General features: G+C 40.9%; 1 protein-coding gene across 2 annotated transcripts; it reads left to right on the top strand.

Annotated features, from left to right (window-relative positions):
• Positions 1–517: 517 nt before the first annotated feature.
• LOC108065843 (uncharacterized) lies at positions 518–14909 on the top strand. Of its 2 annotated transcripts, none has more exons than XM_017154069.3 (5): positions 518–693; positions 1337–1471; positions 12877–13032; positions 13094–13516; positions 14243–14909. In XM_017154069.3, the coding sequence occupies exons 3-5, from the start codon at positions 13010–13012 to the stop codon at positions 14760–14762; spliced, it is 966 nt and encodes a 321-aa protein (XP_017009558.1). In that variant the 5' UTR covers positions 518–693; positions 1337–1471; positions 12877–13009; the 3' UTR covers positions 14763–14909. The 2 variants fall into 2 exon arrangements, with proteins under 2 accessions (XP_017009558.1, XP_017009559.1); XM_017154070.3 differs by having other exon boundaries at positions 1334–1471.
• The last annotated feature ends 274 nt before the right edge of the window (positions 14910–15183 follow it).

The following is a 15183-nucleotide window of genomic DNA, read 5'->3' as shown; positions in this document are numbered from 1 at the left end:
TAAAAACACTTAACTGTTTTTCAACTTTATCATCATCTAAGATTAGTACACCATTTCATTTATTTTAAAAAGTTTAAATAAATAAAAGCAAATTTTTAAAGTTGTAATTATTTGTTTTTGAAACTTGAAACACTCAAAAATAATACTAACATAAGCAAAACGAAAACCATTATTAAAATCCATCTAAAAGTTGTTATTTATGCATTTTCCATCTTATAAAATGAAGTTTCCAAGTCACAAAATTTTTTTCTGCGTGTAAATAGACTGCACGTGTTGCAGAAGTTTCGGTTAACGGTTATTAAATGCAGTTTTTGCAGTTTGACAAGAAAATGCAGTCGCCAAAAGTGCAAAGTGCAGATGGTGGAGACCGGCACAGTCGCAAACGAGAGAGAAACGTTGGGAAAGAGCCCGAAGACCGTATAGAGATTGTCTTGGCCAAGAGCGAAACCGGTTCGAGTCGCGTTTTAGACCAGTTTAGACCACTCACAGGTGCTGGAACATTGTCGCAACTCCCGAGCGATCAGTTCGAGCCGAGATCGCGACGCGTTCGCTTCGATTTTTTGTCCCGGACCGCGGTGCATTTGCAATCCCCGCGATTGACAAACAATACAATAGCAAAACAAAGTTGTACTCCAACAAAAACAAGAAAAAGAAAAAAACGCGCAGCAAATTCAACTATTTTTAGCGGATTACGTGAGTGTCATTTGAATTTTTTCGGCGTGAAGTATACGCCCGATCTGCTGGGCAGAAAAAAAATGGAAACAGAACGGAGTGCTGGCCAAATTTGCTCACCATCTGTATCTGTGTCTAAGCTAAGTGTGTGTTTGTGTGTGTGTTGGCCAGCTCCAAAACCTGCTGCTATTATTAGCCGTAGCCAAGATTATGGGCGATTTCATTATGGCGCTGCAATTTGCTGTGCCGCCGCAAAAAAACCAAAAAAGAAAAACCGAGCTTAGGCCGAGAAGATTTGAGCTTAGTTAGACGAGTTCCGAAGTCTATTGGGAGTCTTGGCCATTGTGTTTGGGCCGCCTCGAACCGATTCGAGCCAACTGGGGAGAAGCTGCAACGCCTTTCGTTCATTCATTCATGCCAGCGATACCGATTATATCATACACCTCGCGATCTATTCCATGTGGTAATGTGTTGGCTGGCATTTTGGCCAGAACCAGTGAAGGTTTTTGGCCCACACACACACACACACCAACGCATTTGCATATCTCCGTTGGAGACGACGACGACGTCATCGCCTTTATTTATATTAATATTTCTCCACCTCTCTTGCCATTTGTTTGTTTTTTGGTTTACTGTTTTCTGTTTTCGATTTTCGGTGCAGCAGCCAAGTGAAGTGTAATGAAATGTGTACAGCAGCCAGAAACTAACAACCTGTCGCAGTGGCTGGCAAAAAGCGTTAACAATAAATAAACGAAACAATACCAACGCCAGTTCAACTGTATAACAATGAGGAGAGAAGGTAAGCCAGTTTTTGTATTTTTATTTATTTTGTAGCCCACAACCGTGCCGTGGAATACATTCCCATCTACTTATATAGAGGAAGTTGTGTGGATGCATAGACGAGTTTACAGAGTGAAAAACTGAAGAGCACTTGTCTTTTGGCAATATTGGGTATAAATATTTCAACTTAATTTGGGATAATATAATAGGTTTTCAAAATATCAGATTTTAATTTAAAGATTTTCTTTTTAAATATTTAAAAATCTAAATCTAGGCGACTTCTAATATTGGGTAAAAATATTCCAACTTAGATCTTAAAAAAATCTTTTTTAAACTCAAATAATTTATTTTAAAAAATTTTAAAATCACTAACGTTTTAAGAATAATTAAAAGATTATTAAGTCCTATCTGAATAGGAATTTTTGCATTCCCCATCTTCCCAGTGTACGATTAACTTGTTTTTTGGCCATCAATTTGATTTTTGGCTCAGTGGAATTGCATTTTGAGCATCTTAAGGTTGCCTCCCGCCTTCGGTTTCGATTTCCGCAAAACGCTGAACTGTGAACTGTTTGCGGGGGCGGCGATTCGGTGATTCCATTGATTACGCACCGGTTGACCCTGAAAGTGTCAGCCAAACGGCGGCTAAAGACCGGCCTTATATGAGCATGATTCGCTCTTTTGTTGGTAGTTGGTTGTTGGCAACAAACAGTTTGTTCGCCTTTCGATGGAGTGGAGTGCTTATGTCATTTGTCAACAGACAGAAAACGCAGCGCCCAGTAAGGATTTCGATTCCGGGGGAAAAGGCGAAGTGGGAAATTCGAGTGAAAAGGCACTTTGGTCATTTGGCAGAAAACTGCAATCTGTGGAATTGCCTTTAGGCGAGACACGGGGGACCAGTACAAATGCCAATACCAAATGGATCAATGAGTGAAATTTAATGGCTCTATATGCATTTAATTTATTGCTTTCTCTTTTGCCCGAAATGACAATCGTGATGGCAAAAGGCAAAATAGGGAAATGCCTTGACATAAGCCCTTACCTAACGAGATATTATCATATCTGGCAGACGACGGCACAAAGAAAAGCGTTTTCAAATGGGGCTGGGGTGTATCTAAAGCATATCTTCAGCTCCCATAGTTTGTTCAGATCTATCCACTATGTTTTTTCCCCAAATGCAACCCACTGTGCATAACAGAACTTGCTTTTGGTTTTAGTTTGGTTTTAGTTTTGTTTTTGGTTTGGTTTGCTTGGGTTTTGTCTTGCTTATTTTTCTTCTGTATTATTTTTTCGTGTCTTCGCCGCTGGCGATGTTTATGCTTAAAAGCCAGCCATGCTTAGCACGCTTGCCATCCAATAAAAGTTGCACGGACAGCAGCAGCGGCAGCAGCAACATCTAGAAATTCAAAACCAACGCCAGCGGCCAAGTGTTTCTAGTTTTTCTCTTCTCTTCGCCTTTTTTGATGACAATGTTTTGATAATAATGATAATTTTCTGTGACTCTTACAGTTGTCGGGGTTTTTTTTGGGGTCATGGAGTAGTTGTTTCGTATTCGTGATTGCGCCGAATTCGGTAACAATTACAGTTGCTGGCGATGATAACTTTTGTACTCGAAGATGGCCCATGGTCACAGGCGTAATTCGCGAGATGCAGCGAAAGTTACGTAATGCCGCAGTTGCGGTTTATCGGACAGACAGGTTTAAACGCTCAATTTGCAGCTGCACATGGTGCGTATACGTGTTAAGCGAAAACCAGCGAATCATTGGCTACAAGCCAAACGAAGAGGCGATATGCAAATGCTCAACGACCATCCGAGAGCACAAATCAATCAGAGCTAATCACCCTGGGCAAGTCGGTTATATAAAGTTGAGTTACTATCAAATATGCAATATACAATCTACAGACTCTCTCGGCTTTCGCAATCTTCCCATCTTTAGTGTTTGCGTGTGAATCTGACAGACAACAAAAACCAAAAAAACTAATTAACTATTATGCAGGTTGGAATTTTGAAGCCCAGCTGCAACTTTCATTTGACATTTGAGAGCGTATGCAATTGAAATCTGCAAACTGACAGATGACGATGATGTCATCACATGTATGTAATTAATGCCTCGTGTCGCTTGCACACTCATTGCGTGCAAATTATACAAAAAAGTATCAGACATTCCGCGGTTGCAGTCGCTCTATAGGCTATATAAATCAACGATCGACTCGCAGATCGATGCTAAGTTGAAATGCTTATTGAATCAGTGATGCCAACCGGTTTTGGCATCGGCGAATCGCTGAATGTGCAGGCAGCCGAGCTCGGCCAGAGTTGAATTCCTTAAGATGTTTTTAGGGTATCATTCAACCGAAAATTATGGGTTTCATTTGATTCCCAACGCCGATTTTATACGCCATTACTGGCGTTTTAATTATATTTGTTTACACCATATTTGCATATTTTTAAGCAATAAATTAAATAAAATAGCAGTAATAACTGGTGAAATTTAAATATATACTTTGGTATTTGTCATTATTTGTCATTAAAAATGAATTAAAGATCTACAACTTTTGCAGTAAAGTCTAATACAATACAGGTATATATTTATTATTCTTCAATTTCCTTTAATTTAAACTCCAAAAGTTTCACAATCAAAAACCACAAATAAATCTTATAAATAGCCACATCACATTTCAATTGGTTCTGTTTTCTGCCTGACATGGCAAACAATTAGAAGTGGACAAACAATAAACAAAGCTCAATATGCACAAGCTCTTCACCGCTCGATTCCATAATCCAAACTCAGAGCTATGGCAACGTCCTCAGTCTCAACATCTAATTGAGTGAACAGGCATTTGATGAAATGTGCCCAAAACAGAGAAGCAATCAAGTCGCCGAAACGAACGAAAAAAAACTTGTTGAAAACACAGTTTTGGCCACTCGAGTGCCTTAAGTCCTAAGCCTTAACAATGCCAGCCAACCGAAAATTCTGTGAGCCACACTTGACATTAAAGCATTTTCTCAGGGGCCAGATTCACTATCCACGCCCCCACAGATCTTCCACGTAGTCGAGATGAGTGGCTTCCAAATTATACATGTATTCCGAGCAAAGGTAAATATTATACAACATCAACAGCACAGATAACTTTGCCAAATTATAAAAGGCAACACCCCTTCCCATAAATCTGTCTGCGTTTGCCGCCAAAAGACCTTGACGGCAAAGCAAAAAACAAACTGAATGGAGAAAAACTTTAAATACAAATAGCCGACAACAAAAGCCAAAAAACTCTCAAGATTGTGTTTGATACTTAGCGGACATTCGTTAAGTTCAACATATTTAGTTTATTTTCCTCTGCGATCGTCGTCTTCATCACGAAAGTCACGTCATCGGTGCTCACATAATACGAAGATTACTGGGATTTGTCATGCTAGCATTAGGCGATAATTAACCGAGGTTCGGATTTTTAAGGAAACCCAAATTGGAGTTCCTGAAAGGCGAACAACTGGTGTTGTGAATTTCCGCCATACCATAGAGATAATTGTGAAACAATGAATTGCAAAAAGCCTGGCTGCAATATTAATTAATCTCCATCCGTGTCCCGGGCGCATTAGAATACTCGTATCAGCAGCCACCACCAACTGGGCATTCTCGACATCGCCGATCCATTCCACCAATCCGATCCAATCCAATCCGCGGCGATCGGAGCAGCTGCAGCCTAGCGTGGGAAACCGCTGGCGATGGAAACTGGCCAAGGCGGACACAAGAGACCCGGGATACTAGGTGGATGTGGATGTGGAGCCACGATCTGGTCTTCGGGGCCTCGAGTTTGCATATGTGTCGATTGCTGCCGCATTGGCTTATTACTTGATATTTAAGGTCTGCTCTCATTTGTTTCCACTTATTTTTTTGCCCGGTCAAGTGTACCCACAGACATTGTTGTCATTTTGCTAGTTGTGCAATCGAAATTAATGTAGCAGCTCAAAAGCAATACACAACTACAGGCGAAATTCTCTAAAATTAACCTCTTTATAGTTCTTTATATTTCCATTGTGTGGTTATGGAATCACATTAAATTAAAGTTGGGTATTTTGATTTTAATTGAAAATGTTTGTAAACTAATCTTCAGGAAGTCATTTTGCTTTTTGGAAAAGATTCAAATATTTTTATATAGTTGCATCTCACATACAGTTACCTAAATTTCGATCCTCAAGTGTTTTTCGTTTAATTAATTTTATAGTTCCATTGTATGGTTATGGAATCACATTAATTTAAAGTTGGGTATTTTGGTTTTAATTGAAAATGTTTGTCAACTAATCTTCAGGAAGTCATTTTGCTTTTTTGGAAAAGATTCAAATATTTTCTTATAGATGCATCTTATATATGGTTACCTAAACTTAGTGATTTATTAAATAATTTATATATTTTTAAAAATCCATTTGCAATATTGGTAAATATCTTTTGTTATTTCGAATTTCGACTGTATTTGCATTCCGTGGCTTGTTTGCAATTCGATCTTTATGAAAGTCTGTAGATCAATAGATTACAGCTTTAGGACCTGCTTTATGGGGTCATAAAAATGGCGCACCGAGTGTTCGAGTGTGTCTGCCTTTGATGGCTCGCCGAGGCACTTGTGCAGTTATTTGAACTATTAATGAAACCGAATTATGTGCACAGGCCGCAGCCGAAAAACGAGAAAGAAAAAGAAAAGAGGCACACGGGGGCAAAAACAAAAGTTATAACGGTATGGCGATATGGCGGTGGCATGCAGTCAAACAGATACAGATACATTTGGGTTCCCTACTGCCTTGGCTGACTGCCCATAAATAAGCCGAACAGGTTTACCCAGCAGCCCCGTCCACAAAACCACCGAACCACTGGGCCACCACCTTACCCCAAAAACCGCCGACAAGAATATTTATTATGCGCATTGTTTCGGGTGCCATTTAGACCGTGCGCCACAGATACGAATCCAGGCGGATTTAAGAACGCAGTTAGACCTTAGAACTGAGCAGTACTGAATAAGTGGAAACACCTGACGATCTCTATCTGTTCTATCGGTTCTGCTCGCAGACCTGGTTAATGCGCCACAGCCGCGGTAATACGACCACAAATCTAGCCGTCTGTCTGGCTGTATAAACAGATCATTGTGCCTGAAAACAAACGACACCCTTGTCTGCACTCGAGCCAAAGTGAAAATCAATTTACTTATGCTACGTACACGAACGTATTTCACTGGAGTGCAATTATGCCGGAAGGCGACACCATTAACCCAGAAGGGGAAACAGCAGGCGCCCACATAACCAAGCTGCAAAAGTGTGCTAATGAAGTGCGAATGGCGGAGAGTGCCCTTCGCATATTGATACAGAATGGTAATGAAAGCCAGGAATAGAGACACTCAAGTTATGGTTGAGTACTCTTGTTATCAATAGCATATTACTGATTAGTATAAAAAGGTTGGAACTGATAATACTTAAAATATGTTTTGGTTTAAAAACAAATGTCTTGAAAATGATATTATATAAAAGCTTATAAATAGGTATATTAAACTTTGCTAATGCTAGAAAAATTATAGAAAAATTTCTTATTATTTTTATTATATTGAGCAAATCTATTGTTATTTGTTCATGTCTATAAAGTGCATGAAAACCAGTTAAATTGTTGATTAAAACTTGTAAAAACCTCAGTAGGCCTTTTAAAGCAAAAATCTCTAATAATGATTATTTACGGTCCCTGAAAGTTACTCTTAAAGTTCCTATTATCAAATTGAATGAAACGTTAAACTATGAAATCTAAATCAATGAAAATTCATTTCCATCAGCACATTATCTTGATCTCCCAATAAAAATAGAACAATGATGGTTAACTTTGGGCGCTCAAAAACGCTTCCCTAAATCTTCAAATCATCCCAAACCTTTGTTTTTTCAAGTATGCTAGCTCAACCTCTAAGCCCTTCATTCTAACTGTTTTTTTGGAGTTGGGAACCCAAAGACAATCCGAACCATAGAGATTACGATGCCCCAACAACTGTTGCGTTTGATGTGAAGAACGGGTCAAATGGATAGAGTCATATGTGTGTAGTTCGAGCACTTGGCATTCCCGTTCGCAGAAAGCGGAAAAGGGCGTAAGACGGGGTCAGGTTGATTGAAATTGATGTGGCAAACGTGACGCAGTCGAAAAAAGGGACCTTCCCACTTTATCGTTTCTTGGCCACCGAACAACAGATGGCCAACGGCTTCATTTGCTTTGGCTAGTTGCTGCCGCAATCGCAGAACCCAAGGTGGAGCTAAAATAAAAACAAAACATCAAATTGTTGTAAACAATATTTGTTGTTCAAAGTGAGATTGCAAAAAAAAAAAATCATGGGGGGGGGGGGTTGTGGGGTAGGAAGTGGCCTTAGCTTAGGCCGTTAAGTCAACTTTCTCCGCACGAGTGTTGAGATTTAATATTGTTTGCCCACACAACAACGACGCCAATTGTAACCTTCTTTTCGAGTCCGTTTCAGTTCGATTCTCTTTTTAGCCAGCATTGTTGGCCATTGATTTTAATGGCTTACTTGGCGCAGCGCAACATCAAACGCCGCAATAAATGGCTAAAAAATTAATAAAAGAAATATGGCATCTTTATCGCACTTTCATCGCCCAGTGCCGCACTTGGCCATAATTAATTTCGTTCCCTTGCCTTTGCCTTTTGGCCAAAAGAAGCCAAAGCCTGACGACGTGAGCGAGCATTTACGGCTAGAAAGTTTCGGGGGCTTAGGTTTTTGGGGTTTTCGCATGGGTTTCGGGTTTCGGGTTTCGCATGGCCATTGTCGTTGTCAAAATGTTTTGCCAACTGACCGCCCATTTGAATTTTGTCGGCCAACTTGTTGGATTACCATGGGTTGCTTTTTAAACTTGCCACAGTGGAATTGAACAACGAACGACCCCCTATCTTTACAACATGTCCGTTAAAAGTTTCCAACCCACGATAGTTGGCCCAAGAACTTTGGCAGAACTTTGCTTTCTTAGGCCGAAATGCCTTATGAATAATATATGACATGGTAACAAATTTATAGGGAGTAGCCAGTTGGCCAGGATCTTGCCCATCGTACCGGGAAACTGAATAATTTTAAACGCTGCTCATTTTTCAAGTCTGCGCGCCCTTTTCGGAATGGCGGCCTCTTTCTACGTCTGTGCTGCGGCTTTAATAGCCTGCAGGGTTAAAAATTTAATGGAAAAACGTTTTAATAAATCAGTTAAGTGGTCTTGCCGCTTTTTTTGCGGCTAATTACACGCATTAGTGTTGGCCAGTCCCAGATCTCTTCGGCTGTTCGGCGTGTTAACAGCCGCAACCGTGTCTCCAGCTCCCAGCATCCGACTCTAAGCTCCATATGCGACATATATATATATATATACAGACCCTCGCCGCAATGTCGGCCATGCAGCGCGTAATTTAGCAATTAAAAGCGATTAACGCGCGGCAGACATGGCTACTTAGTGTCTAAGATCGGAGACGAGACCACGCATGGTATATATATGTGTACATATATATATGGGTGTACCCGATATCCAAGAAGACCGCTTCCAAAGCCAGTTTGAAGAGCGAGGCAAATCAGCATTAAGTGTTCGGCTGTTCGGCTCTTAACAATGCAATCAAATTTTATGCTGATTATCGAAACATGCAGCAAAAATTAATGGTCGTGCGCAATTAAGCAGGGTGTTTTTCCCCCAATGCATTTCATGTCTTTGATCTAATTTGAATAACCATAAACTCCCAGCGGTATGCTTATGCGCTTTTACGGCTTTAAGAATCAGAAGCAATGGTTTTTCTAATGCAATCTTAACTTTTTACGAGATTTGAATGTTTGGCAGTAAAATTCTAAAAATTAAACAGATTTCATTTAAACAATAATGAAAGGAAATTAACCGAAAAATAATTAAATATTTATAAAAAATATTTCCAGTTCTCTTTAGAGCATTCTAAACTATATTGTTGAAAACCCAGCTCATGCTATTAATTCAAAAACAATTGTTGATTTATGGATATTAAAAGATCACTTACTGCACAACCGTATCGAATGGTAATTGTACAATTCATAACACAAGAAATTCAAATTTTGCAGAATGACAAGGTAAAGTGTGTTATTATTTATTCTAGAGCTCTGGGGATATTTATTGGATTGCGGATTGGTGAACTGTAGCTGGCAATTTTCGGCCAGGTAATGGAGCCTACCTACATATATCCCCGCTTCCGCCTGCCTCCTCCTTTCGATCCTCTGATCTTCAGCAGATTTTTGTGAAAGGCGCCCGACTGCGGTTGAGTGTTACACATTTTTCGGTCGCAGGCTGCTGCTGGCCTGCAGTTCTAGTGAATGTGCCTTGCCCCAGTTTTCCGGGCACATCTACTGCTTACATCTGTATACATGTCGGGGGAAAAACTTTCTAAACCGCGCCCCAAAAAAAAAAATATGGCGCTCTGGCCATGAAATTTGCATGCTGACCACAGGCTTCGGTCCAATAGCAAGTTCAAGTCGTTCGCCCAACCTTTATGACACTTGACCGCAACGGAGTGGAGTGCATTTCTGTGGTCAATCCATCGGCGGCTCGTGACTCTCGTTCCGTTTTTCTCACCTGGGCGTTAGTGTAGCACAAATTGCCGCGAATTAACTTCTCGTTTTCGCTGGCAACGACTTCCGCTCTTAACCCATTGTTGCCGGCGGAAGCAGCGAAAGTGGTGAAATCCATCGAAGACAATGGCGAAGGCGCCACCTCTTAACGGTCGAACGACAAAATGCAAATCTCGTGTAACCTGGACCATCCGAAATGCTTTACGAGCGATGGGGCAAAAACATATAGTACACAGTAAAAAATGATCAATTTTGTTATCAAAAGATTGGTTTTAAATCTTGATTTTGAATTTTGAGTTATGGAAATAATAGTTTATTTTAAATACTATTACTTATTATATAATATTTTTAAATGATTCTAGACATTTCTATAGATTTTTTCATCTATTGGTTCTTTATAAAGGATATGGAAAACAAATAATATATTTTAAATACTGTTATTTATTATATATTATTTTTAAATAACTCTAGATATTTGTTTAGATTTATTCGGGTGTACCTATAGCATCATCTTATAAGTATAGTGGATATATATTTTTGTACTTGGAGATAACGATGCTCTCGAGTGAGTTCTCGAGGCTTTCACGGTTTATTAAGGCTGTTTATGTGGCGTTAAATGCTAAGGCCTCGCTGTGCCAAGGTAAATGCGAGAGCAAACACATTTTAATGGCATTCGCATTCCATTTGCCACCGCCGCAAAGGCAAAAGGCAAAAGAAAAAGGCTTTAAGGCGGCATAGCAGGCCTAACAAAACAAACCCCAAAAACCGCATAAACAAATCAATGTGCGGAGTGGAAATGCGACGCATGGGAGTTGCAAGTCCAACTCCGGCTTTGATGGCCGCCAAGTGATAGAAGTGGTCAGAAATCCAAAAGACTTGGGAGCAGAGGGAACCGTTCAAATCCAAACCAGAGCCATTGGGACCACACAGGCCCAGGACCAGATGAAAGGGTCGCTCTTTCCCTTCGTTTCTGTCTCCCTAAAATCCAAATCCCCGACCCCCAATTCGATTTCTCATTTGACGACGTTCCCGCCCACACCATAAATGTGTGGTGTGTGTGTGTATTGCGTCCCCAGGCACTGAAATCACCGCATTGAACTTGAAAGTTTGCTGTGAGAGGACCGGAGGACCGGACCCAACCGATTCGAACCGCAAAGAGACCCCCACACAGATCCACAGATCCAGATCCCAACTGACAATTGTATCGCGATTGACCGCCGGGCAGGGCACAAATGTAAATGCACTCAGAAATTGGCTTCAGCTGAAATAATAAGAAGGCTGGCCGCGAGACTTTAAAGACGGTTCCGTATCTGGTTGGAAAGGGGGGAAAAAAGGAGCTGGAGGTCCAGGACCAGATAACGACACCCTTTAATTGGCCTAATCGAGGCAATAACTCAATTTTATAAGCTGTCAGGCGTAAATGATATGCTGCAAGAGAAGCTAGAAAATAATAAGCATATTTGCAGGGCAGGTTAGTTAAAAATACGTATAAATATATATTACAAAAAATATACCTGATTAGAATTTTCCTTGATTGACACATTCGAATTTTTATGGTCTGATTGCCAAACAGGTTCATTAAAATTCTTTGAGAAGAAACCTACCTAAAACTGAGAAGAACTCTTGCTTTCGTTATATGGCCATTTTTGATTGACACATTCGAATGTCACAAATAGATCTGACATTTTTCAAGGCTATAATGATACACTAAGAAAAAGGGGTACCTAATTTATAAGATTACCATGTTATTACTTCGGTTCTTGCAAGAGATTTCCTATACAACTCAAGTTCCTATCGAATAGCAATAAAATAATAAAACCTGTTGATTGACATATTCGAATGTCATAAAATTGCTGATTTATGAGATGCCAGGGTGCGAAAAGCGATTCATGGGAACATCGGGCAGAGATTAAGTTTGCGGCTGGTGGAAGTGGAAAATGGAACCTGGAACCTACAACCAACAACCAGTTTGCCCTTAACCCGCTGGCGCTCCCTTTATCAACTGTCACCTCGGTTGGAGTGACGCACCCAGAACCGAGCACTACGTGACCAAGTGACAAATTGCTGGCGAACGGCGACGAAGGACGGGCAACTTCAATTTCTCTGCCATGAACTTGAAAGAACGAATTTCTCCAACTTTTTGAGTGGCTGCGGTATGGGGGCGAATTTAACGGGACGACGAGGAAAGTGCAACGAACTGCAATTCCAATCATTAAGCTGGGTGCGTCCTTCGCTGCAGAACAACCATAAATTGATATAAGTTATGCAAGGCGTAAACGAAGTTCTGTTTTGATTGCAAAAAGGTATTAATGGCATCCGCTGTCGACTTAAAGCTTATCGAAAGACCTTTTTGTTTATGATCCTTTGTCTCGGTTTCCAATTACCTCCCACGCGTGGATGAGGAAGGGTAAAACAGAAATAATATCTGAGCAATATTCATTTATAAACCTAAAAGAAATAATAGCCAAACTAATGCAATTTCCAAGTTTATGAGTTTATCTAAATTAAAATATATTTTCTTATTTTAGAAATCCCTTGCGAGGTGCTAGAAATTTCCATAACTCTATTTTTTATGAGCCAGCTGCTGGTTTTCAGTTCGAGTGCAATAATAATAAATATTTTACTATTAAACTTTTACGAGCTTAGAACACTGAACACCATAAAAATATGTATTACTTTTCTAACTATCGAATATGGGTGCAGTCTGCGAGTGCAGCCAAATAAAACTTTCATCGCTCTAATTAAAAGTTCTAAGCTGTCCGATAAAGTGAAGCCAAAAGCTAATTGCCATGAAGCCGAGCTCATCGTGTGTTTGTTTGTTTCATTTTTCCATTGCAGGCACCTCGAGGAATTGCTAGTCGGTTGCGTTGTCCATTAGCAGTCAATCAGCCGAAGAGTCGAGAGGAGAAGAGCCAGCAGAAGATACAGATACAGCCAGAGGAAGCAGGAGGAGTACCGATACAGATACAGGATGCACGAGAGACAAGTGAAGAAGTGAGTCGCGGATGCGGCACTTAGCAGCCAATCGGCGATAACATTTGCGCTCCAATTACAGGTTGAAGGGCAGCCATTATGTGGCCACGCACGGTCGCCTCACCCCGGATCCGCCCTACGTCCACTCGAACCGGGGCTACTCCACCGACGGCGACGAGACCCACTCCCATCGAGCGCCCTCGGAGCGCACCTATTCGGAGTACACCCTGACCCACGAGCGCATCTCGCCGCAGTACAATCCGTCGCGCAAGAAGCGCTCCTCCTCCGCCAATGGCCACCACCAGCACCTGCAGAGCAGCTACAGCCACAGTCAGATGGGCCTCTCCAGTTCGCCGGACAACGGAGGACCCCGCTCGCTCAGCGGCCCGCCGCCCACGCGGCAGCCACCGCGTGCTCCGTCCGCCCTCAGCTACGACCAGGCCGGCGATGCCGGCAGCGACATCTATGTCACCAGTGCCGCCTACAAGGCGCCCTCCGAGATCAGGCAAGTTGGAAGGATGAAATTGAGTTCAAATTACCATGTCAGGAATTTCTATGAACAGTGTTTATTGATCACAGTAACATAAATTATTTAAAAAATTATAATTTTTCAAATTTTATACTTTTTAACCAACTGAGCTATATTTCTTGATTTAAATGATTTATTTTCAGTTTTGACTTCAAATTTTGTAAATATTTTAATTCTTATTTTAAGGGGTAAACCCAAAAAAAAAATCGATATGAAACGTAGATCGATTTTACATTATTTAAGATCAACTTTAATTTTATATGAGGCCAGGTAAATTTGACCTGGTCGAAAAAGGTATTTCATGTAAAAACGATCTGGGTTCTGCATGACCTGGAATTTACATGGCCATATCAATTTTACGGTGACATGCTTTTTTTTGTGTAGTAAAAATTTTAGTAAATAAATTTCTGACAATTTTATAAAACATCTTAAAAAAACACTTGTCCAAGGATAAAAAAAATGATTTTAAATTAAATATTGTTTATTTGCATTAGAGAAATTATTCTGAGTTAAGGATTCATTTATTAAAGAGTAAAGTACTTTAAGATTTCATAGAAGTAAACCTGACATAAAAATAATACTTTTTAAGCAAAAACCTGGTGGTAAAGTTACGGTTTTTGGATATATTAGATTAAGAACTTTTATTAATGGATAGCTACTCTATAGAGAACTTAATTTTTAATCAATCCCTTTCCATTGCAGTCGCTACAGCCAGCGGCCGGTGTCGCGAGGAGCTCCGCGGAGTGTCTACTCGGTGGCCAGCACTGCTAAGACCGGAAGGAGTGGGCGCTCGACGACCAGGAGGGGCGCCAAGATCGAGACGATGTCCGCCCCGAATCCATTTTGTCCCAATGTGAAGGGCGTGTGCTGCCTGATGCTGCTGCTGAATTTGGGCCTGATCCTGGTCACCCTGGGATTCGTGATCGTGGTGCAGTTCTACGAGCCGCTTTACGTGTGGATCCTGGGCATCGTGTTCCTGATCTTCGGCTTCCTCACGCTGATCGGCTGCATGATCTACTGCGTCTATGTGTTCCGGGACGCCAAGACGCCGTCCCAGGTGCGAAACGAGGATCTCTACTGGACGCGGCACTGGCAGAAGAATATTGGGTACACGCCGCAGGAGATCAACTACAAGGCGGACAAATATGATGCCTACTCCGATCGCTATTCGGTCAGCAAGCTGAGTGGAAAATATTCGGATCGCGAGAGCCAGCGATACTGATTGATTGTTATATACGGTTTGATTGGGGGATCCTTCAGCCAGAGACGAGAGAAAATATCCATAGAAACGTATAAACCACTTATATCTTAACTAATTGTAAGACTATGTACTAGTTCTAAACGGTTATTAACAAGGCCCCGCAACGTACCTGCTGCAAGTTGCTTGCTAGTTTGTATGTTTTAAGAGAGAAACGGGAGGGAAACGAGAGGATACATCAGAGTATTGTAATCTGCCATATTTGAGAAGGTTTACCGCTCGTTCGGCTAATCAACAAGAGAGTTTTATGCTAAAATTGTAACTGCAATTGTAACACATGAGAAATAAACAAGCGAATAATACGTAATACAGAAAACGATGGTTTAATTATTTCAAATTTCAAAAATAAGACCGAATCGATACGGCAACTCCTAGATGATTTCAG

The sequence above is a fragment of the Drosophila takahashii genome, chromosome 3L (assembly GCF_030179915.1).
Source record: "Drosophila takahashii strain IR98-3 E-12201 chromosome 3L, DtakHiC1v2, whole genome shotgun sequence".
Lineage (NCBI taxonomy): Eukaryota > Metazoa > Arthropoda > Insecta > Diptera > Drosophilidae > Drosophila > Drosophila takahashii.
Note: the sequence above shows the minus strand (reverse complement) of the source record. Positions and strands in the feature narration are given on the sequence as shown.